The 23,264-nt window shown below is 43.8% G+C and overlaps 1 protein-coding gene across 1 annotated transcript in view; it reads right to left on the bottom strand.

Moving 5' to 3' along the window:
- Positions 1 to 2,870: 2,870 nt before the first annotated feature.
- LOC129842113 (NLR family CARD domain-containing protein 3-like) overlaps positions 2,871 to 23,264 on the bottom strand; it is a 22,864-nt gene continuing 2,470 nt past the window's right edge. The window contains exons 2-10 of the mRNA XM_055910508.1: positions 22,178 to 22,294; positions 21,771 to 21,855; positions 21,419 to 21,641; positions 17,522 to 19,292; positions 17,063 to 17,236; positions 11,664 to 11,837; positions 4,176 to 4,349; positions 3,900 to 3,946; positions 2,871 to 3,442 (exon numbers count right to left, since the gene is read on the bottom strand). Of these exons, the coding sequence (XP_055766483.1) occupies positions 2,919 to 3,442; positions 3,900 to 3,946; positions 4,176 to 4,349; positions 11,664 to 11,837; positions 17,063 to 17,236; positions 17,522 to 19,292; positions 21,419 to 21,641; positions 21,771 to 21,855; positions 22,178 to 22,294 (3,289 nt within the window). The 3' untranslated portion in view covers positions 2,871 to 2,918. The remainder of the gene's footprint in view (positions 3,443 to 3,899; positions 3,947 to 4,175; positions 4,350 to 11,663; positions 11,838 to 17,062; positions 17,237 to 17,521; positions 19,293 to 21,418; positions 21,642 to 21,770; positions 21,856 to 22,177; positions 22,295 to 23,264) is intronic.

A 23,264-nucleotide genomic window follows, 5' to 3' on the forward strand; every position in this document is an offset into this window, starting at 1 on the left:
TGGGGACTGAGGGTTATGAGAGAACCCCCACATCACTAGCTTCTCTTTATACAACCTGCCATCTACCCACCTGGGGACTGAGGGTTATGAGAGAACCCCCACATCACTAGCTTCTCTTTATACAACCTGCCATCTACCCACCTGGGGACTGAGGGCTATGAGAGAACCCCCACATCACTAGCTTCTCTTTATTCAACCTTCCATCTACCCACCTGGGGACTGAGGGTTATGAGAGAACCCCCACATCACTAGCTTCTCTTTATACAACCTGCCATCTACCCACCTGGGGACTGAGGGTTATGAGAGAACCCCCACATCACTAGCTTCTCTTTATACAACCTGCCATCTACCCACCTGGGGACTGAGGGTTATGAGAGAACCCCCACATCACTAGCTTCTCTTTATACAACCTGCCATCTACCCACCTGGGGACTGAGGGTTATGAGAGAACCCCCACATCACTAGCTTCTCTTTATACAACCTGCCATCTACCCACCTGGGGACTGAGGGTTATGAGAGAACCCCCACATCACTAGCTTCTCTTTATACAACCTGCCATCTACCCACCTGGGGACTGAGGGTTATGAGAGGACCCCCACATCACTAGCTTCTCTTTATACAACCTGCCATCTACCCACCTGGGGACTGAGGGTTATGAGGGAACCCCCACATCACTAGCTTCTCTTTATTCAACCTGCCATCTACCCACCTGGGGACTGAGGGTTATGAGAGAACCCCCACATCACTAGCTTCTCTTTATACAACCTGCCATCTACCCACCTGGAGACTGAGGGTTATGAGAGAACCCCCACATCACTAGCTTGTATGTTCTGCAGCCTTGTAAAGATAAGGAGGGGATGACTGGGAGGCAGGTTGGTATTTATTGTCATGAATCTTGTTCTGGAGGCAGTTCAGCAAAGTGGTCACTAGCTGGAACAGGCACAAAGTAATACAATCTGATTTTAATCCTAACCTCAACCCAACCACACTGCTAATCCTTCCCTTAAATTAAGACCATAAAATAACATTATTTTCCACAGCCAATTTTGACATTACAGCTGGCATATCTAGAGGAAATCTCGCAGTTCTGCCTCCAGGTCAAGATTCATGACACACATCAACCTGCGACTGGCAGAGGCAATGAAGAATCAATAACGAAATTGTTTTTACAATTAAAATGCTTTTTTCTTGTTTCAAGTATGTTTTATTATGAAAAGTACAATATATCCTTGTATACTTGTACAACTATGGAGCATATGTCCATATATAATTGTACAATTTGTTATTCAACATTAAAGACATACAACAAATGATCACATTGGTATTTTAACGGTGTTATTGTAAGAGTTTAAATGTTTAAACAGAGGATCCATCTAAAACAGTATAAAACAAGTGCAGTATGTTCTGAGAATGTTACTTTAACGTCAACTCATAACGTCACACTATAACATGGGAGTCTTGTGGAAAGACTGCATGTTGTTTTGGGTGGATTGAGTGACGTCTTCATCAACATTTGCAGAATATTCCTGTAATATTTTCACCTCTTGTCAGACGCCAACAGCCTAGTCGGCTGCAGACATTCATAAGGTGTTCAAGTCGTTTATTTGCCATTTGCAGGTATTAAAAGTAAAACATCCATTGTAATTCCTTGTTGGAGCTCTCTCACATACAGTGGGGAGAACAAGTATTTGAAACACTGCCGATTTTGCAGGTTTTTCTACTTACAAAGCATGTAGAGGTCTGTAATTTGTATCATAGGTACACTTCAACTGTGAGAGACTGAATCTAAAACAAAAATCCAGAAAATCACATTGTATGACTTTTAAGTAATTCATTAGCATTTTATTGCATGACATAAGTATTTGATCACCTACCAACCAGTAAGAATTCCGGCTCTCACAGACCTGTTAGTTTTTCTTTAAGAAGCCCTCCTGTTCTTCACTCATTACCTGTATTAACTGCACCTGTTTGAACTCGTTACCTGTATAAAAGACACCTGTCCACACACTCAATCAAACAGACTCCAACCTCTCCAAGATGGCCAAGACCAGAGAGCTGTGTAAGGACATCAGGGATAACATTGTAGACCTGCACAAGGCTGGGATGTGCTACAGGACAATAGGCAAGCAGCTTGGTGAGAAGGCAACAACTGTTGGCGCAATTATTAGAAAATGGAAGAAGTTCAAGATGACGGTCAATCACCCTCGGTCTGGGGCTCCATGCAAGATCTCACCTCGTGGGGCATCAATAATCATTAGGAAGGTGAGGGATCACACGTGTGTGTGTGTGTGTGTTTGTGTTTGTGTGTGTGTCCAGCGTGTGTGTTCAGTGTGTGTGTGTCCAGTGTGTGTGTCCAGTGTGTGTGTGTGAGTCCAGCGTGTGTGTGTGTGTGTGTGTGTGTGTGCGTGTGTGTGTGTGTGTGCATGTGCGTGCGTGTGTTCAGTTTGTGTGTGCGTGTTCAGTGTGTGTCCAGTGTTTGTGTGTTTGTCCAGCGCGTGTGTCCAGTGTGTGTGTTTCCAGTGTGTGTGTGCGTTTCAAGTGTGTGTGTGTGTGTGCGTGTCGTGTGTGTGTGTGTGCATGTCAAGTGTGTCCAGTGTGTGTGTGTGTCCATTTCTGTGTGTGTGTGTGTGTGTGTGTGTATCAGTGTGTGTGTGTATCAGTGTGTGTGTGTATCAGTGTGTGTGTGTATCAGTGTGTGTGTGTATCAGTGTGTGTGTGTATCAGTGTGTGTGTGTATCAGTGTGTGTGTGTATCAGTGTGTGTGTGTATCAGTGTGTGTGTGTGTCAGTGTGTGTGTCAGTGTGTGTGTCTGTGTGTGTGTATCAGTGTGTGTGTGTGTCAGTGTGTGTATCAGTGTGTGTGTGTCAGTGTGTGTGTCTGTGTGTGTGTGTCTGTGTGTGTGTGTGTCAGGTTTTTATTTACAGGGACACTGAGGACTCAACTTGAACCCTAAACCCTGGAGAGAGGGGCTCAGTGAATGTGGAGGTGAATGTGATCAGGTGGGTCAGTGTGTCAGAGGAGGCTCTATAGAAGGACAGAGTGCCGGCTGGCCAGTCCAGATACACTCCTACTCTGTGGGAGCTGGAGGGGCGGACGTCTATGGTAGTGAGATTATTATTGTGACAGGCAGAGTAACTGTTGTCAGAGCAGAACAGACTCCAGGACTTGTCATTCCATCCAATCCCAGAGTCATTAACCCCTCCTCTCCTGTTGATTCCTTTATATGTCACTCCTATACCAGCCCCTCTCCCACTCCACTCTACCTCCCAGTAACAGCGCCCAGTCAGACCCTCTCTACACAGCACCTGTTCACAGCCCTCAAATCTCTCTGGGTGATCAGGATACGGCTGCTCCTCTGTCCTCCATGTCACCTTTCTGTTCTCCTCAGACAGAGAGAGGAGTCTGTTTACTGTGTTTGGGTCCAGTGTGAGATCACAGACATCTGATGGATGAAACCAGACACAATATTAGAAATCATCATCATTCACATTAGAATGTTAACTCACTTTTCACTAATTCATTTAATGTAGATGTTTCTAGGTATCAAAAGGAGAAGTGAAGGTAACTTGAGACTTGTTGAATGATCATATGTTATACTGTATGGTAATATAAAACACACTTATTCCCATTAATTACACACACACACACACACACACACACACACACACACACACACACACACACACACACACACACACACACACACACACACACACACACACAGAGACACATTGTCGAAGCAACTCTTTGTAAACGTTGGTGTCCCTGATTTCTGCTTCTGTAGAACTACAGCTGATATTTAATATGACCAAGTAAGTAATGATGGTGGTCTTTGACTTTGACTTAACTTGAATTAAGACTTATTCTTAGTCATATTCTTCACAGCAGTCAACACTCACATTTTCTAAGCCCAGGTTTCATTGTGTTCTCTCCACCATGTTCCACACTGTAGCGGTAAGCAGAAGAACAGACAGTCATTGAGGGATACACCTGAACTCACACACACACACACACACACACACACACACACACACACACACACACACACACACACACACACACACACACACAGTCAGCATATATCTTTGTCCAAGTGGTGATCAGAATGTTTGTCTTAACTAGCCTGATAAGTCAAACATGTCTGAAATGAGCATTAACATAAACCCTCTACATACTTGAGTTTCTCCAGTCTGCAGTGTGGATCCTCCAGTCCAGCAGAGAGCAGTCTGACTCCTGAGTCTCCTGGGTGATTGTAGCTCAGGTCCAGCTCTCTCAGGTGTGAGGGGTTTGACCTCAGAGCTGAGACCAGAGAAGCACAGCCTTCCTCTGTGACTAGACAGCCTGACAGCCTGCAAAGAGTCAAATCATATTAAAATCACACTGATATTCTTTGGTGGTGAAAATAGTGGCAGTATATTTTTCTCCATATTCATGTCACACACTGATCTGTTTCACCTGTCTTGTGATTGTCTCCACCCCCTCCAGGTGTCGCTTATTTCCCTGGTGTATATATCCCTGTGTTTCCCTGGTGTATATATCCCTGTGTTTCCCTGGTGTATATATCCCTGTGTTTCCCTGGTGTATATATCCCTGTGTTTCCCTGGTGTATATATCCCTGTGTTTCCCTGGTGTATATATCCCTGTGTTTCCCTGGTGTATATATCCCTGTGTATCCCTGGTGTATATATCCCTGTGTTTCCCTGGTGTATATCCCTGTGTTTCCCTGGTGTATATATCCCTGTGTTTCCCTGGTGTATATATCCCTGTTTCCCTGGTGTATATATCCCTGTGTTTCCCTGGTGTATATATCCCTGTGTTTCCCTGGTGTATATATCCCTGTTTCCCTGGTGTATATATCCCTGTGTTTCCCTGGTGTGTATATCCCTGTGTTTCCCTGGTGTATATATCCCTGTGTTTCCCTGGTGTATATATCCCTGTGTTTCCCTGGTGTATATATCCCTGTGTTTCCCTGGTGTATATCCCTGTGTTTCCCTGGTGTATATATCCCTGTGTTTCCCTGGTGTATATCCCTGTGTTTCCCTGGTGTATATATCCCTGTGTTTACCTGGTGTATATATCCCAGTGTTTCCCTGGTGTATATATCCCTGTGTTTCCCTGGTGTATATATCCCTGTGTTTCCCTGGTGTATATCCCTGTGTTTCCCTGGTGCATATATCCCTGTGTTTCCCTGGTGTATATATCCCTGTGTTTCCCTGGTGTATATATCCCTGTGTTTCCCTGGTGTATATATCCCTGTGTTTCCCTGATGTATTTATCCCTGTGTTTCCCTGGTGTATATATCCCTGTGTTTCCCTGGTGTATATATCCCTGTGTTTCCCTGGTGTATATATCCCTGTGTTTCCCTGGTGTATATATCCCTGTGTTTCCCTGGTGTATATATCCCTGTGTTTCCCTGGTGTATATATCCCTGTGTTTCCCTGGTGTATATATCCCTGTGTTTCCCTGGTGTATATATCCCTGTGTTTCCCTGGTGTATATATCCCTGTGTTTCCCTGATGTATTTATCCCTGTGTTTCCCTGGTGTATATATCCCTGTGTTTCCCTGGTGTATATATCCCTGTGTTTCCCTGATGTATTTATCCCTGTGTTTCCCTGGTGTATATATCCCTGTGTTTCCCTGGTGTATATATCCCTGTGTTTCCCTGGTGTATATATCCCTGTGTTTCCCTGGTGTATATATCCCTGTGTTTCCCTGGTGTATATATCCCTGTGTTTCCCTGGTGTATATATCCTTGTGTTTCCCTGGTGTATATATCCCTGTGTTTCCCTGGTGTATATATCCTTGTGTTTCCCTGGTGTATATATCCCTGGTGTATATATCCCTGTGTTTCCCTGGTGTATATATCCTTGTGTTTCCCTGGTGTATATATCCTTGTGTTTCCCTGGTGTATATATCCCTGGTGTATATATCCCTGTGTTTCCCTGGTGTATATATCCTTGTGTTTCCCTGGTGTATATATCCCTGTGTTTCCCTGGTGTATATATCCCTGTGTTTCCCTGGTGTATATCCCTGTGTTTCCCTGGTGTATATATCCCTGTGTTTCCCTGGTGTATATATCCCTGTGTTTCCCTGGTGTATATATCCCTGTGTTTCCCTGGTGTATTTATCCCTGTGTTTCCCTGGTGTATTTATCCCTGTGTTTCCCTGGTGTATATATCCCTGTGTTTCCCTGGTGTATATATCCCTGTGTTTCCCTGGTGTATATATCCCTGTGTTTCCCTGGTGTATATATCCCTGTGTTTCCCTGGTGTATATCCCTGTGTTTCCCTGGTGCATATATCCCTGTGTTTCCCTGGTGTATATATCCCTGTGTTTCCCTGGTGTATATATCCCTGTGTTTCCCTGGTGTATATATCCCTGTGTTTCCCTGATGTATTTATCCCTGTGTTTCCCTGGTGTATATATCCCTGTGTTTCCCTGGTGTATATATCCCTGTGTTTCCCTGGTGTATATATCCCTGTGTTTCCCTGGTGTATATATCCCTGTGTTTCCCTGGTGTATATATCCCTGTGTTTCCCTGGTGTATATATCCCTGTGTTTCCCTGGTGTATATATCCCTGTGTTTCCCTGGTGTATATATCCCTGTGTTTCCCTGATGTATTTATCCCTGTGTTTCCCTGGTGTATATATCCCTGTGTTTCCCTGGTGTATATATCCCTGTGTTTCCCTGGTGTATATATCCCTGTGTTTCCCTGGTGTATATATCCCTGTGTTTCCCTGGTGTATATATCCCTGTGTTTCCCTGGTGTATATATCCTTGTGTTTCCCTGGTGTATATATCCCTGTGTTTCCCTGGTGTATATATCCTTGTGTTTCCCTGGTGTATATATCCCTGGTGTATATATCCCTGTGTTTCCCTGGTGTATATATCCTTGTGTTTCCCTGGTGTATATATCCTTGTGTTTCCCTGGTGTATATATCCCTGGTGTATATATCCCTGTGTTTCCCTGATGTATTTATCCCTGTGTTTCCCTGGTGTATATATCCCTGTGTTTCCCTGGTGTATATATCCCTGTGTTTCCCTGATGTATTTATCCCTGTGTTTCCCTGGTGTATATATCCCTGTGTTTCCCTGGTGTATATATCCCTGTGTTTCCCTGGTGTATATATCCCTGTGTTTCCCTGGTGTATATATCCCTGTGTTTCCCTGGTGTATATATCCCTGTGTTTCCCTGGTGTATATATCCTTGTGTTTCCCTGGTGTATATATCCCTGTGTTTCCCTGGTGTATATATCCTTGTGTTTCCCTGGTGTATATATCCCTGGTGTATATATCCCTGTGTTTCCCTGGTGTATATATCCTTGTGTTTCCCTGGTGTATATATCCTTGTGTTTCCCTGGTGTATATATCCCTGGTGTATATATCCCTGTGTTTCCCTGGTGTATATATCCTTGTGTTTCCCTGGTGTATATATCCCTGTGTTTCCCTGGTGTATATATCCCTGTGTTTCCCTGGTGTATATCCCTGTGTTTCCCTGGTGTATATATCCCTGTGTTTCCCTGGTGTATATATCCCTGTGTTTCCCTGGTGTATATATCCCTGTGTTTCCCTGGTGTATATATCCCTGTGTTTCCCTGGTGTATTTATCCCTGTGTTTCCCTGGTGTATTTATCCCTGTGTTTCCCTGGTGTATATATCCCTGTGTTTCCCTGGTGTATATATCCCTGTGTTTCCCTGGTGTATATATCCCTGTGTTTCCCTGGTGTATATCCCTGTGTTTCCCTGGTGCATATATCCCTGTGTTTCCCTGGTGTATATATCCCTGTGTTTCCCTGGTGTATATATCCCTGTGTTTCCCTGGTGTATATATCCCTGTGTTTCCCTGATGTATTTATCCCTGTGTTTCCCTGGTGTATATATCCCTGTGTTTCCCTGGTGTATATATCCCTGTGTTTCCCTGGTGTATATATCCCTGTGTTTCCCTGGTGTATATATCCCTGTGTTTCCCTGGTGTATATATCCCTGTGTTTCCCTGGTGTATATATCCCTGTGTTTCCCTGGTGTATATATCCCTGTGTTTCCCTGGTGTATATATCCCTGTGTTTCCCTGATGTATTTATCCCTGTGTTTCCCTGGTGTATATATCCCTGTGTTTCCCTGGTGTATATATCCCTGTGTTTCCCTGGTGTATATATCCCTGTGTTTCCCTGGTGTATATATCCCTGTGTTTCCCTGGTGTATATATCCCTGTGTTTCCCTGGTGTATATATCCTTGTGTTTCCCTGGTGTATATATCCCTGTGTTTCCCTGGTGTATATATCCTTGTGTTTCCCTGGTGTATATATCCCTGGTGTATATATCCCTGTGTTTCCCTGGTGTATATATCCTTGTGTTTCCCTGGTGTATATATCCTTGTGTTTCCCTGGTGTATATATCCCTGGTGTATATATCCCTGTGTTTCCCTGGTGTATATATCCTTGTGTTTCCCTGGTGTATATATCCCTGTGTTTCCCTGGTGTATATATCCCTGTGTTTCCCTGGTGTATATCCCTGTGTTTCCCTGGTGTATATATCCCTGTGTTTCCCTGGTGTATATATCCCTGTGTTTCCCTGGTGTATATATCCCTGTGTTTCCCTGGTGTATATATCCCTGTGTTTCCCTGGTGTATTTATCCCTGTGTTTCCCTGGTGTATTTATCCCTGTGTTTCCCTGGTGTATATATCCCTGTGTTTCCCTGGTGTATATATCCCTGTGTTTCCCTGGTGTATATATCCCTGTGTTTCCCTGGTGTATATCCCTGTGTTTCCCTGGTGCATATATCCCTGTGTTTCCCTGGTGTATATATCCCTGTGTTTCCCTGGTGTATATATCCCTGTGTTTCCCTGGTGTATATATCCCTGTGTTTCCCTGATGTATTTATCCCTGTGTTTCCCTGGTGTATATATCCCTGTGTTTCCCTGGTGTATATATCCCTGTGTTTCCCTGGTGTATATATCCCTGTGTTTCCTTGGTGTATATATCCCTGTGTTTCCCTGGTGTATATATCCCTGTGTTTCCCTGGTGTATATATCCCTGTGTTTCCCTGGTGTATATCCCTGTGTTTCCCTGGTGTATATATCCCTGTGTTTCCCTGGTGTATATATCCCTGTGTTTCCCTGGTGTATATATCCCTGTGTTTCCCTGGTGTATTTATCCCTGTGTTTCCTGTCTCTCTGTACCAGTTCGTCTTGTATGTTTATCAAGTCAACCAGCGTTTTCCCTACTCCTGCTTCTATTCTTTTCTGATAGTCCTCCCGGTTTTTGTCCCTTGTCTGTTTTCTGGACTCTGTACCTGCCTGACCATTCTGCCTGTCCTGACCTCTAGTCTGCCTGACCATTCTGCCTGTCCTGACCATTCTGCCTGTCCTGACCTCTAGTCTGCCTGACCATTCTGCCTGTCCTGACCATTCTGCCTGTCCTGACCTCTAGCCTGTCCTGACCATTCTGCCTGTCCTGACCTCGAGTCTGCCTGACCATTCTGCCTGTCCTGACCTCTAGCCTGTCCTGACCATTCTGCCTGTCCTGACCTCGAGTCTGCCTGACCATTCTGCCTGTCCTGACCTCTAGCCTGCCTGACCATTCTGCCTGTCCTGACCTCTAGCCTGCCTGACCATTCTGCCTGTCCTGACCTCTAGCCTGCCTGAACATTCTGCCTGTCCTGACCCCTAGCCTGCCTGACCATTCTGCCTGTCCTGACCTCTATCCTGCCTGACCATTCTGCCTGTCCTGACCATTCTGCCTGTCTTGACCTCTAGCCTGCCTGACCATTCTGCCTGTCCTGACCTCTAGCCTGCCTGACCATTCAGCCTGTCCTGACCTCTAGCCTGCCTGACCATTCTGCCTGTCCTGACCTCTAGCCTGCCTGACCATTCAGCCTGTCCTGACCTCTAGCCTGCCCTGACCTCTAGCCTGCCTGACCATTCTGCCTGTCCTGACCTCTAGCCTGCCTGACCATTCTGCCTGTCCTGACCATTCTGCCTGTCCTGACCATTCTGCCTGTCCTGACCTCTAGCCTGCCTGACCATTCTGCCTGCCTGACCATTCTGCCTGTCCTGACCTCTAGCCTGTCCTGACCATTCTGCCTGTCCTGACCTCGAGTCTGCCTGACCATTCTGCCTGTCCTGACCTCGAGTCTGCCTGACCATTCTGCCTGTCCTGACCTCTAGCCTGCCTGACCATTCTGCCTGTCCTGACCTCTAGCCTGCCTGACCATTCTGCCTGTCCTGACCTCTAGCCTGCCTGAACATTCTGCCTGTCCTGACCTCTAGCCTGCCTGACCATTCTGCCTGTCCTGACCATTCTGCCTGTCCTGACCTCTAGCCTGCCTGACCATTCTGCCTGCCCTGACCTCTAGTCTGCCTGACCATTCTGCCTGTCCTGACCTCTAGCCTGCCTGACCATTCTGCCTGTCCTGACCATTCTGCCTGTCCTGACCTCTAGCCTGCCTGAACATTCTGCCTGTCCTGACCCCTAGCCTGCCTGACCATTCTGCCTGTCCTGACCTCTATCCTGCCTGACCATTCTGCCTGTCCTGACCATTCTGCCTGTCTTGACCTCTAGCCTGCCTGACCATTCTGCCTGTCCTGACCTCTAGCCTGCCTGACCATTCTGCCTGTCCTGACCATTCTGCCTGTCTTGACCTCTAGCCTGCCTGACCATTCTGCCTGTCCTGACCTCTAGCCTGCCTGACCATTCAGCCTGTCCTGACCTCTAGCCTGCCTGACCATTCTGCCTGTCCTGACCTCTAGCCTGCCTGACCATTCTGCCTGTCCTGACCTCTAGCCTGCCTGACCATTCTGCCTGTCCTGACCTCTAGCCTGCCTGACCATTCTGCCTGTCCTGACCTCTAGCCTGCCTGACCATTCTGCCTGTCCTGACCATTCTGCCTGTCCTGACCTCTAGTCTGCCTGACCATTCTGCCTGTCCTGACCTCTAGCCTGCCTGACCATTCTGCCTGTCCTGACCATTCTGCCTGTCCTGACCATTCTGCCTGTCCTGACCTCTAGCCTGTCCTGACCATTCTGCCTGTCCTGACCATTCTGCCTGTCCTGACCTCGAGTCTGCCTGACCATTCTGCCTGTCCTGACCTCGAGTCTGCCTGACCATTCTGCCTGTCCTGACCTCTAGCCTGCCTGACCATTCTGCCTGTCCTGACCTCTAGCCTGCCTGACAATTCTGCCTGTCCTGACCTCTAGTCTGCCTGCCAAACTGTACCTCCTGGACTCTGATCTGGTTATGACCTTTTGCCTGTCCACGACCATTCTCTTGCCTACCCCTTTTAGTATATTAATAAATATCAAAGACTTTATCCATCTGCCTCCCGTGTCATCTGGGTCTCGCCTTGTGCCTTAAACCACACTGCTATTCTTTGAGGGTATCACCTTTTATTTGAGGGTATTTTAATACATGTCTGTTTCACCATTTAGAAAAATAAAACATGCTAACCTCTCACCTTTAACCTCAAATAAAAGGTGACATTCTGTACTGTCACCTAATATGAAACATTATGTCTCAAATCCAAAATGCTGGAGCATAGCACCAAATGTAAAACTGTAAGCTTCACTGTCCAAACACATATGGTGTGGACTATGTGTGTCTGGTAAACACATGTGGATCTGGTGAACAGTTATCACTTGTTGACCAACTACAGGAATACTGACCTCAGAGTCTCCAGTTTACAGTGGGGATTCCCCAGTCCAGCAGAGAGCAGCTTCACTCCTGAATCCTTCAGGTCATTGTTACTCAGGTCCAGTTCTCTCAGGTGTGAGGGGTTTGACTCCAGAGCTGAGACCAGAGAAGCACAGCCTTCCTCTGTAACTTCACAGCCTGACAGCCTGACAAAGAGTCAAATCATATTAAAATCACACTGATATTCTTTGGTGGTGATAATAGTGGCAGTATATATTTTCAACTCATTCAGATATATCAGTGTCCTGAAACCTGCCACATATCTATTCATAAATGGATGTTTCATTATTTGAAATGACAAATGATCAAAGTATTGCCTGCAGATAGAAACATGTATAGTACAAATATTTGAGTAGACTGACCAGACCAGTTTAAAAAGCAGTATCAGTCAAAAGACAGACAGTGAGGTATCAGATTTAGATTGTATTGAGTATACAGTCCACACCATATCTATAATGACAGTGAGGTATCAGATTTAGATTGTATTGAGTATACAGTCCACACCATATCTATAATGACAGTGAGGTATCAGATTTAGATTGTATTGAGTAAACAGTCCACACCATATCTATAATGACAGTGAGGTATCAGATTTAGATTGTATTGAGTATACAGTCCACACCATATCTATAATGACAGTGAGGTATCAGATTTAGATTGTATTGAGTAAACAGTCCACACCATATCTATAATGACAGTGAGGTATCAGATTTAGATTGTATTGAGTAAACAGTCCACACCATATCTATAATGACAGTGAGGTATCAGATTTAGATTGTATTGAGTATACAGTCCACATCATATCTATAATGACAGTGAAGCTAACATTTTAAATGTGTCTCTATACTCCAACATTTTGGATTTCAGATCAAATGTTTCATATGAGGTGACAGTATATAATGTCACCTTTTATTTGAGGGTATTTTAATACATATCTGTTTCACCATTTAGAAATGAAAGCACTTTATGTATCTAGTCCCCCTATACTTTGATAATTTGAAGTCGTAAATATTCTGATCAATTTACTTATAGTGTATTAAAGTAGTCAAAAGTGTAGTATTTGGTTCCAAACTCATTGGTTGCATCTGCAGTTTGTTTTGGTTGTGTTTTGGGTTGTGTTTTGCCCAACAGTAACTGAACTGTGGATGATGACTGGAGTAATTTTCTGTCTAAGGGAGTAGATAACACGTTTCTAAACAATACTAAATTAATCCTGATTATGACTTGATTAATACAAATCATAAATAAATAATGAATAATAACACTAAGAGTTGGTTTGAACAGATCTGAATCAGGAAACTAAGAGTTGGTTTAAACAGATCTGAATCAGGAAACTAAGAGTTGGTTTAAACAGATCTGAATCAGGAAACTAAGAGTTGGTTTAAACAGATCTGAATCAGGAAACTAAGAGTTGGTTTAAACAGATCTGAATCAGGAAACTAAGAGTTGGTTTAAACAGATCTGAATCAGGAAACTAAGAGTTGGTTAGATGGGACGCTTGCGTCCCAACAGCCATGTCAAAATGTAGAGCGCCAAATTCAAAAACATTATATAAAATTAAACTTGATTAAATCACACATATAAGATATCAAATTAAAGCTACACTCGTTGTGAATCCAGCCAACATGTCAGATTTCAAAAAGGCTTTTCGGCGAAAGCAAACGATGCTATTATCTGAGGATACACCATAAACAGAGAGAGAGAAGCATATTTCAACCATGCCGGCGCTACTCAAAACGCAGAAATAAAATATAAAACATGCATTACCTTTTATGAGATTCTTTTGTTGGCACTCCAATATGTCCCATAAACATCACAAATGGTCCTTTTGTTCGATTAATTCCGTCCATATATATCCAAATTGTCCATTTATTTGGCGCCGTTGTACCAGGAAAAACAGCGTTCAATTTGAGCAAAATCACGACACAATATCTAAAAGAAATTACCTCTAAACTTTGCCAAAACATTTCAAAGTACTTTTGTAATACAGCTTAAGGTATTTGTAAACGTTAATAATCGATCAAATTGAAGACAGGTCAATCTGTTTTCAATACAGGATATCAACAAACTCACGGAACATTTCATGTGTTGCCCAAATCTCAAACATAAACAAACGACGTCACTCCACTTCCGGGTTAATATCTTTTTCACCTCACTATGAAAAAACCTTAACCATTTTCCATACAATGGCGACATCCAGTGGAAGCAGTAGAAACTGCGCATTTACTGATTAGAATTCTGCTTTGCCCAACACAATCCATTGAACATAGAGGAACTGAACAATAAAAAAGTTAGTCCTCAGGGTTTTGACTGCTATATAAGTTCTGTTATACTTACAGATATGATTCAAACTGTTTTAGAAACTTCAGAGTGTTTTCTATCCAAATCTACTAATTATATGCATATCTTATATTCTGGGGATGAGTAGCACGAAGTTGAAATTGCGCACGCTATTTTTCCCTAAGTGAAAACTCTGCACCCTATCCTAGAGAAGTTAAACAGATGTGAATCTGTTTAAAGATAGAACTGCCAAAGGGGGTGGAGTTGCAATCTACTGTAGAGACAGCCTGCAGAGTTCTGTCCTACTATCCAGGTCTGTAACCAAACAATTCGAGCTTCTACTTTTAAAAATCCACTTTTCCAGAAACAAGTCTCTCACCGTCGCCGCTTGCTATAGACCACCCTCTGCCCCCAGCTGTGCCCTGGACACCATATGTGAACTAATTGCCCCCCATCTATCTTCACAGCTCGTGCTGCTAGGTGACCTAAACTGGGACATGGTTAACACCCCGGCCATCCTACAATCTAAGCTTGATGCCCTCAATCTCTCACAAATTGTCAATGAACCCACCAGGTACAACCCCAAATCCGTAAACACGGGCACCCTCATAGATATCATCCTAACCAACTTGCCCTCCAAATACTCCTCTGCTGTCTTCAACCAGGATCTCAGCGATCACTGCCTCATTGCCTGCATCCGTAACGGGTCTGCGGTCAAACGACCACCCCTCATCACTATCAAACGCTCCCTAAAACACTTCAGCGAGCAGGCCTTCCTAATCGACCTGGCCCGGGTATCCTGGAAGGATATTGACCTCATCCCGTCAGTAGAGGACGCCTGGTCATTCTTTAAAAGTGCCTTCCTCACCATCTTAAATAAGCATTCCCCTTTCAAAAAATGTAGAACCAGGAACAGATATAGCCCTTGGTTCTCTCCAGACCTTACTGCCCTTGACCAGCATAAAAACATCCTGTGGCATTCTGCATTAGCATCGAATAGCCCCCGTGATATGCAACTTTTCAAGGAAGTCAGGAACAAATATACACAGGCAGTTAGGAAAGCTAAGGCTAGCTTTTTCAAGCAGAAATTTGCATCCTGTAGCACAAACTCAAAAAAGTTCTGGGACACTGTAAAGTCCATGGAGAATAAGAGCACCTCCTCCCAGCTGCCCACTGCACTGAGGCTAGGAAACACTGTCACCACGATAAATCCACTATAATTGAGAATTTCAACAATAATTTTTCTACGGCTGGCCATGCTTTCCACCTGGCTAACCCTACCCCGGTCAACAGCCCTGCACTCCCCACAGCAACTCGCCCCAGCCTCCCCTATTTTTCCTTCACCCAAATCCAGATAGCTGATGTTCTTAAAGAACTGCAAAACCTGGACCCCTACAAATCAGCCGGGCTAGACAATCTGGACCCTCTCTTTCTAAAATGATCTGCTGAAATTGTTGCAACCACAATTACTAGCCTGTTCAACCTCTCTTTCGTAACGTCTGAGATTCCCAAAGATTGGAAAGCTGCCGCAGTCATCCCCGTCTTCAAAGCGGGAGACACTCGAGACCCAAACTTCTACAGACCTATTACTATCCTGCCCTGCCTCTCTAAGGTCTTCGAAAGCCAAGTTAATAAACAGATTACCGACCGCTTTGAATCTCACCGTACCTTTTCCGCTACGCAATCTTGTTTCAAAGCTGGTCATGGGAGCACCTCAGCCACGCTCAAGGTCCTAAACGATATCATAACCGCCATCGATAAGAGACATTACTGTGCAGCCGTATTCACATCACCTGGCCAAGGCTTTTGACTCTGTCAATCACCACATTCTTATTGGCAGACTCAAACGCCTTGGTTTTTCAAATGATTGCCTCGCCTGGTTCACCAACTACTTCTCTGATAGAGTTCAGTGTGTCAAATCGGAGTGCCTGTTGTCTGGACCTCTTGCAGTCGCTATGAAAATCCCACAGAGCACCATTAAATCCACTATTAAAAAATAGAGAGAATATGGCACCACAACAAACCTGCCAAGAGAAGGCCGCCCACCAAAACTCACAGACCAGGCAAGGAGGGCATTAATCAGAGAGGCAACAAAGAGACCAAAGATAACCATGTGGGAGACTCCCCAAACAGATGGAAGAAGGTACTCTGGTCAGATGATACTAAAATTGAGCTTTATGGCCATCAAGGAAAACGCTATGTCTGGCGCAAACCCAACACCTCTCATCACCCCGAGAACACCATCCCCACAGTGAAGCATGGTGGTGGCAGCATCATGCTGTGGGGATGTTTTTCATCGGCAGGGACTGGGAAACTGGTCAGAATTTAAGGAATGATGGATGGCGCTAAATACAGGGAAATTATGGAGGGATACCTGTTTCAGTCTTCCAGAGATTTTGAGACTGCTAAAGCAACACTCGAGTGGTTAAAAGGGAAAAATGTAAATGTCTTGGAATGGTCAAGTCAAAGCATAGACCTCAATCCAATTGAGAATCTGTGGAATGACTTACAGATTGCTGTACACCAGCGGAACCCATCCAACTTGAAGGAGCTGGAGCAGTTTTCCCTTGAAAAATGGTCAAACATCCCAGTGGCTAAATGTGCCAAGCTTATAGAGACAAACCCCAAAAGACTTGCAGCTGTAATTGCTACAAAAGGTGGTTCTACAAAGTATTGACTTTGGGGGGGGTGGAATAGTTATGCACACTCAAGGTCTTTTCTTTTTTATTTATTGGTTGTTTAACAATAAAAAAATATTTATGCATATTTATGCACACTCTTCTCAAGTTCTACAATTTCTGGGGGGGAAAATGCCAAGGGGGGATGAATACTTTTGCAAGCCACACATAAAGTGCTTTCATTTCTAAAAGGTAAAACATATATGAATCCTCTCAAATAAAAGGTGACATTCTGTACTGTCACCTAATACGAAACAGTCTACCTTAAATCCAAAATGCTGGAGCATAGCACCAAATGTAAAACTGTAAGCTTCACTGTCCAAACACATATGATGTGGACTATGTGTGTCTGGTAAACACATGTGGATATGGTGAACAGTTATCACTTGTTGACCAACTACAGGAATACTGACCTCAGAGTCTCCAGTTTACAGTGGGGATTCCCCAGTACAGCAGAGAGCAGCTCCACTCCTGAATCCTTCAGGTCATTGTTAGTCAGGTCCAGCTCTCTCAGGTGTGAGGGGTTTGACGTCAGAGCTGAGACCAGAGAAGCACAGCCTTCCTCTGTGACTAGACAGCCTGACAGCCTGCAAAGAGATCATCATTACTTCACAAACACACTGTTAATTTAACACCAGTAGTGAAGAAGGACAATGGCAGATGCATTTAGTTAATTATCCCAAACAACATATAGATTCATCTTCTGTCTCCTAGAATTGTACGGTCATTTTGTTATACTAATGTAAACATCAATGCATTTATTCAATATGTTTTTCAACATAAAATTATATAAGGATTATGTATATTATTTTCTCTAAACTGGATAATGCTTCCTGATGATTAGTTCTTATATGTCATTTTTATTTACTCACAGAACAGCTCTGGAGGCTTTGACCACTGGCATCAGCCTCAGAAGACCTTCCTCTGATCTGGAGTATTTCTTCAGGTCAAACACATCCAGCTCCTTTTCTGAAGTCAGCAGCACAAAGACCAGAGCTGACCACTGTGCCGGTGACAGGTTGGGTTTTGATAGACTTCCTGATCTCAGGTAGCTTTGGATCTCCTCCACTAGAGAATGGTCATTCAGTTCATTCAGACAGTGGAACAGATTGATGCTCCTCTCTGGAGAGAGATTCTCCCCGATCTTCTCCTTGATGTACTTGACTGTTTCTTCATGGGTCTGTGAGCTGCTTCTTGTCTTTGTCAGCAGACCTCGTAAGTGCTTCTGATTGGACTCCAGTGAGAGGCCCAGAAGGAAGCGGAGGAAAAGGTCCAGGTTTCCCGTCTCACTTTGTAAGGCTTTATCCACAGCACTCTTGTAGAAAGTAACTTCAGACTTGTCTTTTGTTTGCAGTTTGTCCATTAGATTCTCATCATTGTTGATGAATGAGAGGAACACATATACAGCAGCCAGAAACTCCTGAATGCTCAGATGAACAAAGCAGTACACCTTGTCCTGGTACAGCACACATTCCTCTTTAAAGAGCTGTGTGCACAATCCTGAGTATACTGAGGCTTCACTGACATCAATGCCAGCCTCTTTCAGGTCTTCGTCATAGAAAATCAGATTGCCCTTCACAAGCTGCTGAAAAGCCAGTTTTCCCAGTGACAGAATGCTCTCTTTATTCCAGTGTGGACCTGTCTCTTCTTTCCCAAGATACTTTTCATTCTTCTGTTTGGTATGAAACACCACAAGGTGTGTATACATCTCAGTCAGAGTCTTGGGCATCTCTTCTCTCTTATGTTTCAGCATGTGTTCAAGGACTGTTGCAGAAATCCAACAGAAGACTGGAATGTGGCACATGATGTGGAGGCTCCTTGATGTCTTTATGTGTGAGATGATTCTGCTGGCCAGGTCCTCATCACTGAATCTCTTCCTGAAGTACTCCTCCTTCTGTGGGTCATTGAACCCTCGTACCTCTGTCACCTGGTGAACACACTCTGAAGGGATCTTATTGGCTGCTGCAGGTCGGGTAGTTATCCAGAGGAGAGCAGAGGGAAGTAGATTTCCCTTGATGAGATTTGTCAGCAGAACATCCACTGAGGTTGACTTTGTGACGTCCCAACAGATCTTGTTCTTCTGGAAGTCTAGGGGCAGTCGGCACTCATCCAGACCATCAAAGATGAACAGAACTTTGTACTTGTTGTAGATGGAGATTCCTGATTGTTTGGTTTCCATTGAGAAGTGATTGAGGAGTTCAATGAAAGTGTGTTTGTCCTCTTTCATCAAATTCAGCTCCCGGAAAGGGAATGAAAATACAAATTGGACATCCTGATTTGCTTTTCCTTCAGCCCAGTCCAGAATGAACTTCTGCACAGAGACTGTTTTTCCAATGCCAGCGACTCCCTTTGTCAGCACAGTTCTGATACGTTTGTCTTGTCCAGTTAAGGGTTTGAAGATGTCGTTACATTTGATTGGAGTCTCTGGTCTTGCTTGTTTCCTGGTTGTTGTCTCAATCTGTCTCAGCTCATGTTCATTATTGACCTCTCCTGTTCCACCCTCTGTGATGTAGAGCTCTGTGTAGATCTTATTGAGAAGTGTTGGGTTTCCTTGTTTAGCGATCCCCTCAAATACACATTGAAACTTCTTCTTTAGATTAGATTTGAGTTCACGTTGGCAAATCACAGCAAGCTCATCTGAATCTAGAAATAACACAGAGGATATTAATATTACGTCTGTTTTAATGCCTACAGTATTGTAGGACTGTTATAAAGTTTTACATTATAATCATATCCTGCATACCACTGCTGGCTTGCTTCTGAAGCTAAGCAGGGTTGGTCCTGGTCAGTCCCTGGATGGGAGACCAGGTGCTGCTGGAAGTGGTGTTGAAGGGCCAGTAGGAGGCACTCTTTCCTCTGGTCTAAACAAAGATCCCAATGCCCCAGGGCAGTGATTGGGGACACTGCTCTGTGTAGGGTGCCGTCTTTCGGATGGGACGTTAAACGGGTGTCCTGACTCTCTGAGGTCATTAAAGATCCCATGGCACTTATCGTAAGAGTAGGGGTGTTAACCCCGGTGTCCTGCCTAAATTCCCAATCTGGCCCTCAACCATCACGGTCACCTAATAATCCCCAGTTTACAATTGGCTCATTCATCCCCCTCCTCTCCCCTGTAACTATTCCCCAGGTCGTTGCTGCAAATGAGAACGTGTTCTCAGTCAACTTACCTGGTAAAATAACGGTAAAATAAAAAATAAAAAATAAAAATGTATTCTATTAACTATAAATGTGTAAATGTTTTCATAATGCATTACAGACTGGTGTGACTGATTATATTATTATTGGTATTATTGATGGTATTATTAATGTTGTCTCTCTCTCTAAATGAATCACCACAACACATCCCTGCTGCTACTTGATGAGGTCACTAGGTGTTGTGTTAAGGCTAGAGGTCGACCGATTAATCGGAATGGCTGATTTCAAGTTTTCATAACAATCGGAAATCGGTATTTTTGGACACCGATTTTGCAGATTTTTTTTTACACCTTTATTTAACTAGGCCTATAATGACGGCCTAGGAACGGTGGGTTAACTGCCTCGTTCAGGGGCAGAATGACAGATTTTCACCTTGTCAGCTCGGGGGATCCAATCTTGCAACCTTCAGGTTAACTAGTCCAACGCAATAACGATCTGCCTCTCTCTCGTTGCACTCCACAAGGAGACTGCCTGTTACGCGAATGCAGTAAGCCAAGGAAAGTTGCTAGCTAGCATTAAACTTATCTTATAAAAAACAATCAATCAATCATAATCACTAGTTAACTACACATGGTTGATGATATTACTAGATATTATCTAGCGTGTCCTGCTAGATAATATATATAATCTGACTGAGCATACAAGTATCTAAGTATCTGACTGAGCGGTGGTAGGCAGAAGCAGGCGCGTAAACATTCATTCAAACAGCACTTTCGTGCGTTTTGCCAGCAGCTCTTCGTTGTGCGTCAAGCATTGCGCTGTTTATGACTTCAAGCCTATCAACTCCCGAGATGAGGCTGGTGTAACCGAAGTGAAATGGCTAGCTAGTTAGCGCGCGCTAATAGCGTTTCAAACATCACTCGCTCTGAGACTTGGAGTAGTTGTTCCCCTCGCTCTGCATGGGTAACGCTGCTTCGAGGGTGGCTGTTGTTGTTGTGTTCCTGGTTCGAGCCCAGGGAGGAGCGAGGAGAAGGACGGAAGCTATACTGCTACACTGGCAATACTAAAGTGCCTATAAGAACATCCAACAGTCAAAGGTTAATGAAATACAAATGGTATAGAGGGAAATAGTCCTATAATTCCTATAATAACTACAACCTAAAACTTCTTGTCTGGGAATATTGAAGACGCATGTTAAAAGGAGCCACCAGCTTTCATATGTTCTCATGTTCTGAGCAAGGAACTGAAACGTTAGCTTTCTTACATAGCACATATTGCACTTTTACTTTCTTCTCCAACACTTTGTTTTTGCATTATTTCAACCAAATTGAACATGTTTCATTATTTATTTGAGGCAAGATTGATTTTAGTGATGTATTATATTAAGTTAAAATAAGTGTTCATTTAGTATTGTTGTAATTGTCATTATTACAAGTAAATGTAAAAAAAATTGTATCGGCTTTTTTGGTCATCCAATAATCGGTATCGGTATCGGCGTTGAAAAATCATAATCGGTCGACCTCTAGTTAAGGCTGCTACAATATCATTGAGTTACACAGCTACTTTAGCTGTACTTTAGTTACAGCTTTTAAATGTTATAAAACAGCATTCAACATGAGGCAGACAGCTCTTACATTTCTCCAGTGTGTCAGCAAGCTCCTTCTGGTTCATTTTCCTCAGGACGTGCAGTGTGATCTTCAGATCCCCCTCTCTGGCACTGCTCTCCTGCTTCTCATCTTCAGCATCCACCACTTCCTGCTTCTGACTCTCAAAGCCTTCTGGGAGTTCTGGACTAAGAATCCTCTTGATCATCTTCAGCTCGTTCTTCACAAATGTCATAATTTTCTCTTCAAGCATCTGGAATAAATTAAGTAAATGAGTTAAACAAGATAATAAATGCTTTCTCATTAACACATTAATGAATGATTGACAGATCAACTTTACTTGAAGTAAACAAAAACAAATGTACATAACAGGACCACATACACTGAATATGGAGGCCAGGTCTGTTTGATGACTCTGGGAAGACTGACCACTGAGAATCTCTGACTCTGATCTCTCCTGTTGGTTTCTGTGGACAAAACATGAGATTACATCTCCTCATCCAGGGTGTACACACACATACACACACACACACACACACACACACACACACACACACACACACACACACACACACACACACACACACACACACACACACACACACACACACACACAGGGAGGGAGGGAATGTTGTGTTTGTTTAATATTGTTTTAGGACTATGAAATGGACAAAAGGATTAGCCTATGGATTATGAAAACAACAAAAAGAAATGGGAAAATGGGAGATGAGAAATGACTAGAGACAGTGTTGTTTAACTCACTGGCCATGACCCATGAGTTCTTCTTACCTTTGTTCAGTAGAAAAGTCTCCCTTTCTAAAGGATATAGGATGACTCATAGACCGGTCACTCTTCATGGACACACAGCTGGGAACAGGGGAGGCTGGTCTCTCCTGCTTGATTGGTCTTCAACACAACAGAGACAAACATTACATCTCTCATCTACTCTTGAGCTCAGATGTGGAAACATAAGAAGAGTTTCATTCCAAAAAGCTATATATCCATTTTCAGAAATGTTTGTAAATTAGCTTTTATTCTTTAAAGAAGTTATGTTTATGTTAAGTTATGTTTTTTTGCTAAATGAGGAGATGGCACGTGGGTACCTGCAGCTATAAACCAATGAGGAGATGGCACGTGGGTACCTGCTTCTATAAACCAATGAGGAGATGGCACGTGGGTACCTGCTTCTATAAACCAATGAGGAGATGCAGCGCGAACTGCGTCACAAATAGAACTGACTTTTAGACGCTCGTTGGCGCGCGCGAGCAGTGTGTCATTTTTAATAACGAAATTCATTTAGCGACGCGAGCGTTGTAGTCAGCCCGTTAAAAGGCTGGTGTCGTTACTCTGCCTTCTCCAGGGGCATGTTGAGGTAAATTTACTAACCGGGAGGGTTGAATTATGTAATTTATTGGTGGGCTGGAAGACGCACTCTTGTCTTTTCTATTCCGAGGTTGTTTACTGCAATATCAGATATTAAGATGTTTTTTATAATGAATGTATACTGAGGTTGAGGTTCTGACTAGTGATTATTTAGCCGGTGTTCAATACCTGCTATTGAGGCGCCCTGAAAATAATATTCAAAAGTTCGGTCCTTGGACACAGAGGGGTTAAACACTAAAGTTACCGTCCATCTAGTGAAGAGAGGAGAACCGGACAGAGGTAGCCAGCATCCGTCAACGAGAGAATGATGTATTGTTAGCTAAGTTAACTAGGATGCTGCTGGTATAGTAGCTAGCTAGCTTACCGAGCTGTACCGACTAGCTAGCTGGTCGTTCTGTACCTCGTCTCGATGATGAATCCGGTGAACCACAAAATGAAACAAGGATAGAGAGTGAAAAGGATCTGGCTACACTCATACTGTCCCTGACCGTAA

This window comes from Salvelinus fontinalis, unplaced genomic scaffold, assembly GCF_029448725.1.
Source record: "Salvelinus fontinalis isolate EN_2023a unplaced genomic scaffold, ASM2944872v1 scaffold_0013, whole genome shotgun sequence".
NCBI classification, from domain to species: Eukaryota; Metazoa; Chordata; class Actinopteri; order Salmoniformes; family Salmonidae; genus Salvelinus; species Salvelinus fontinalis.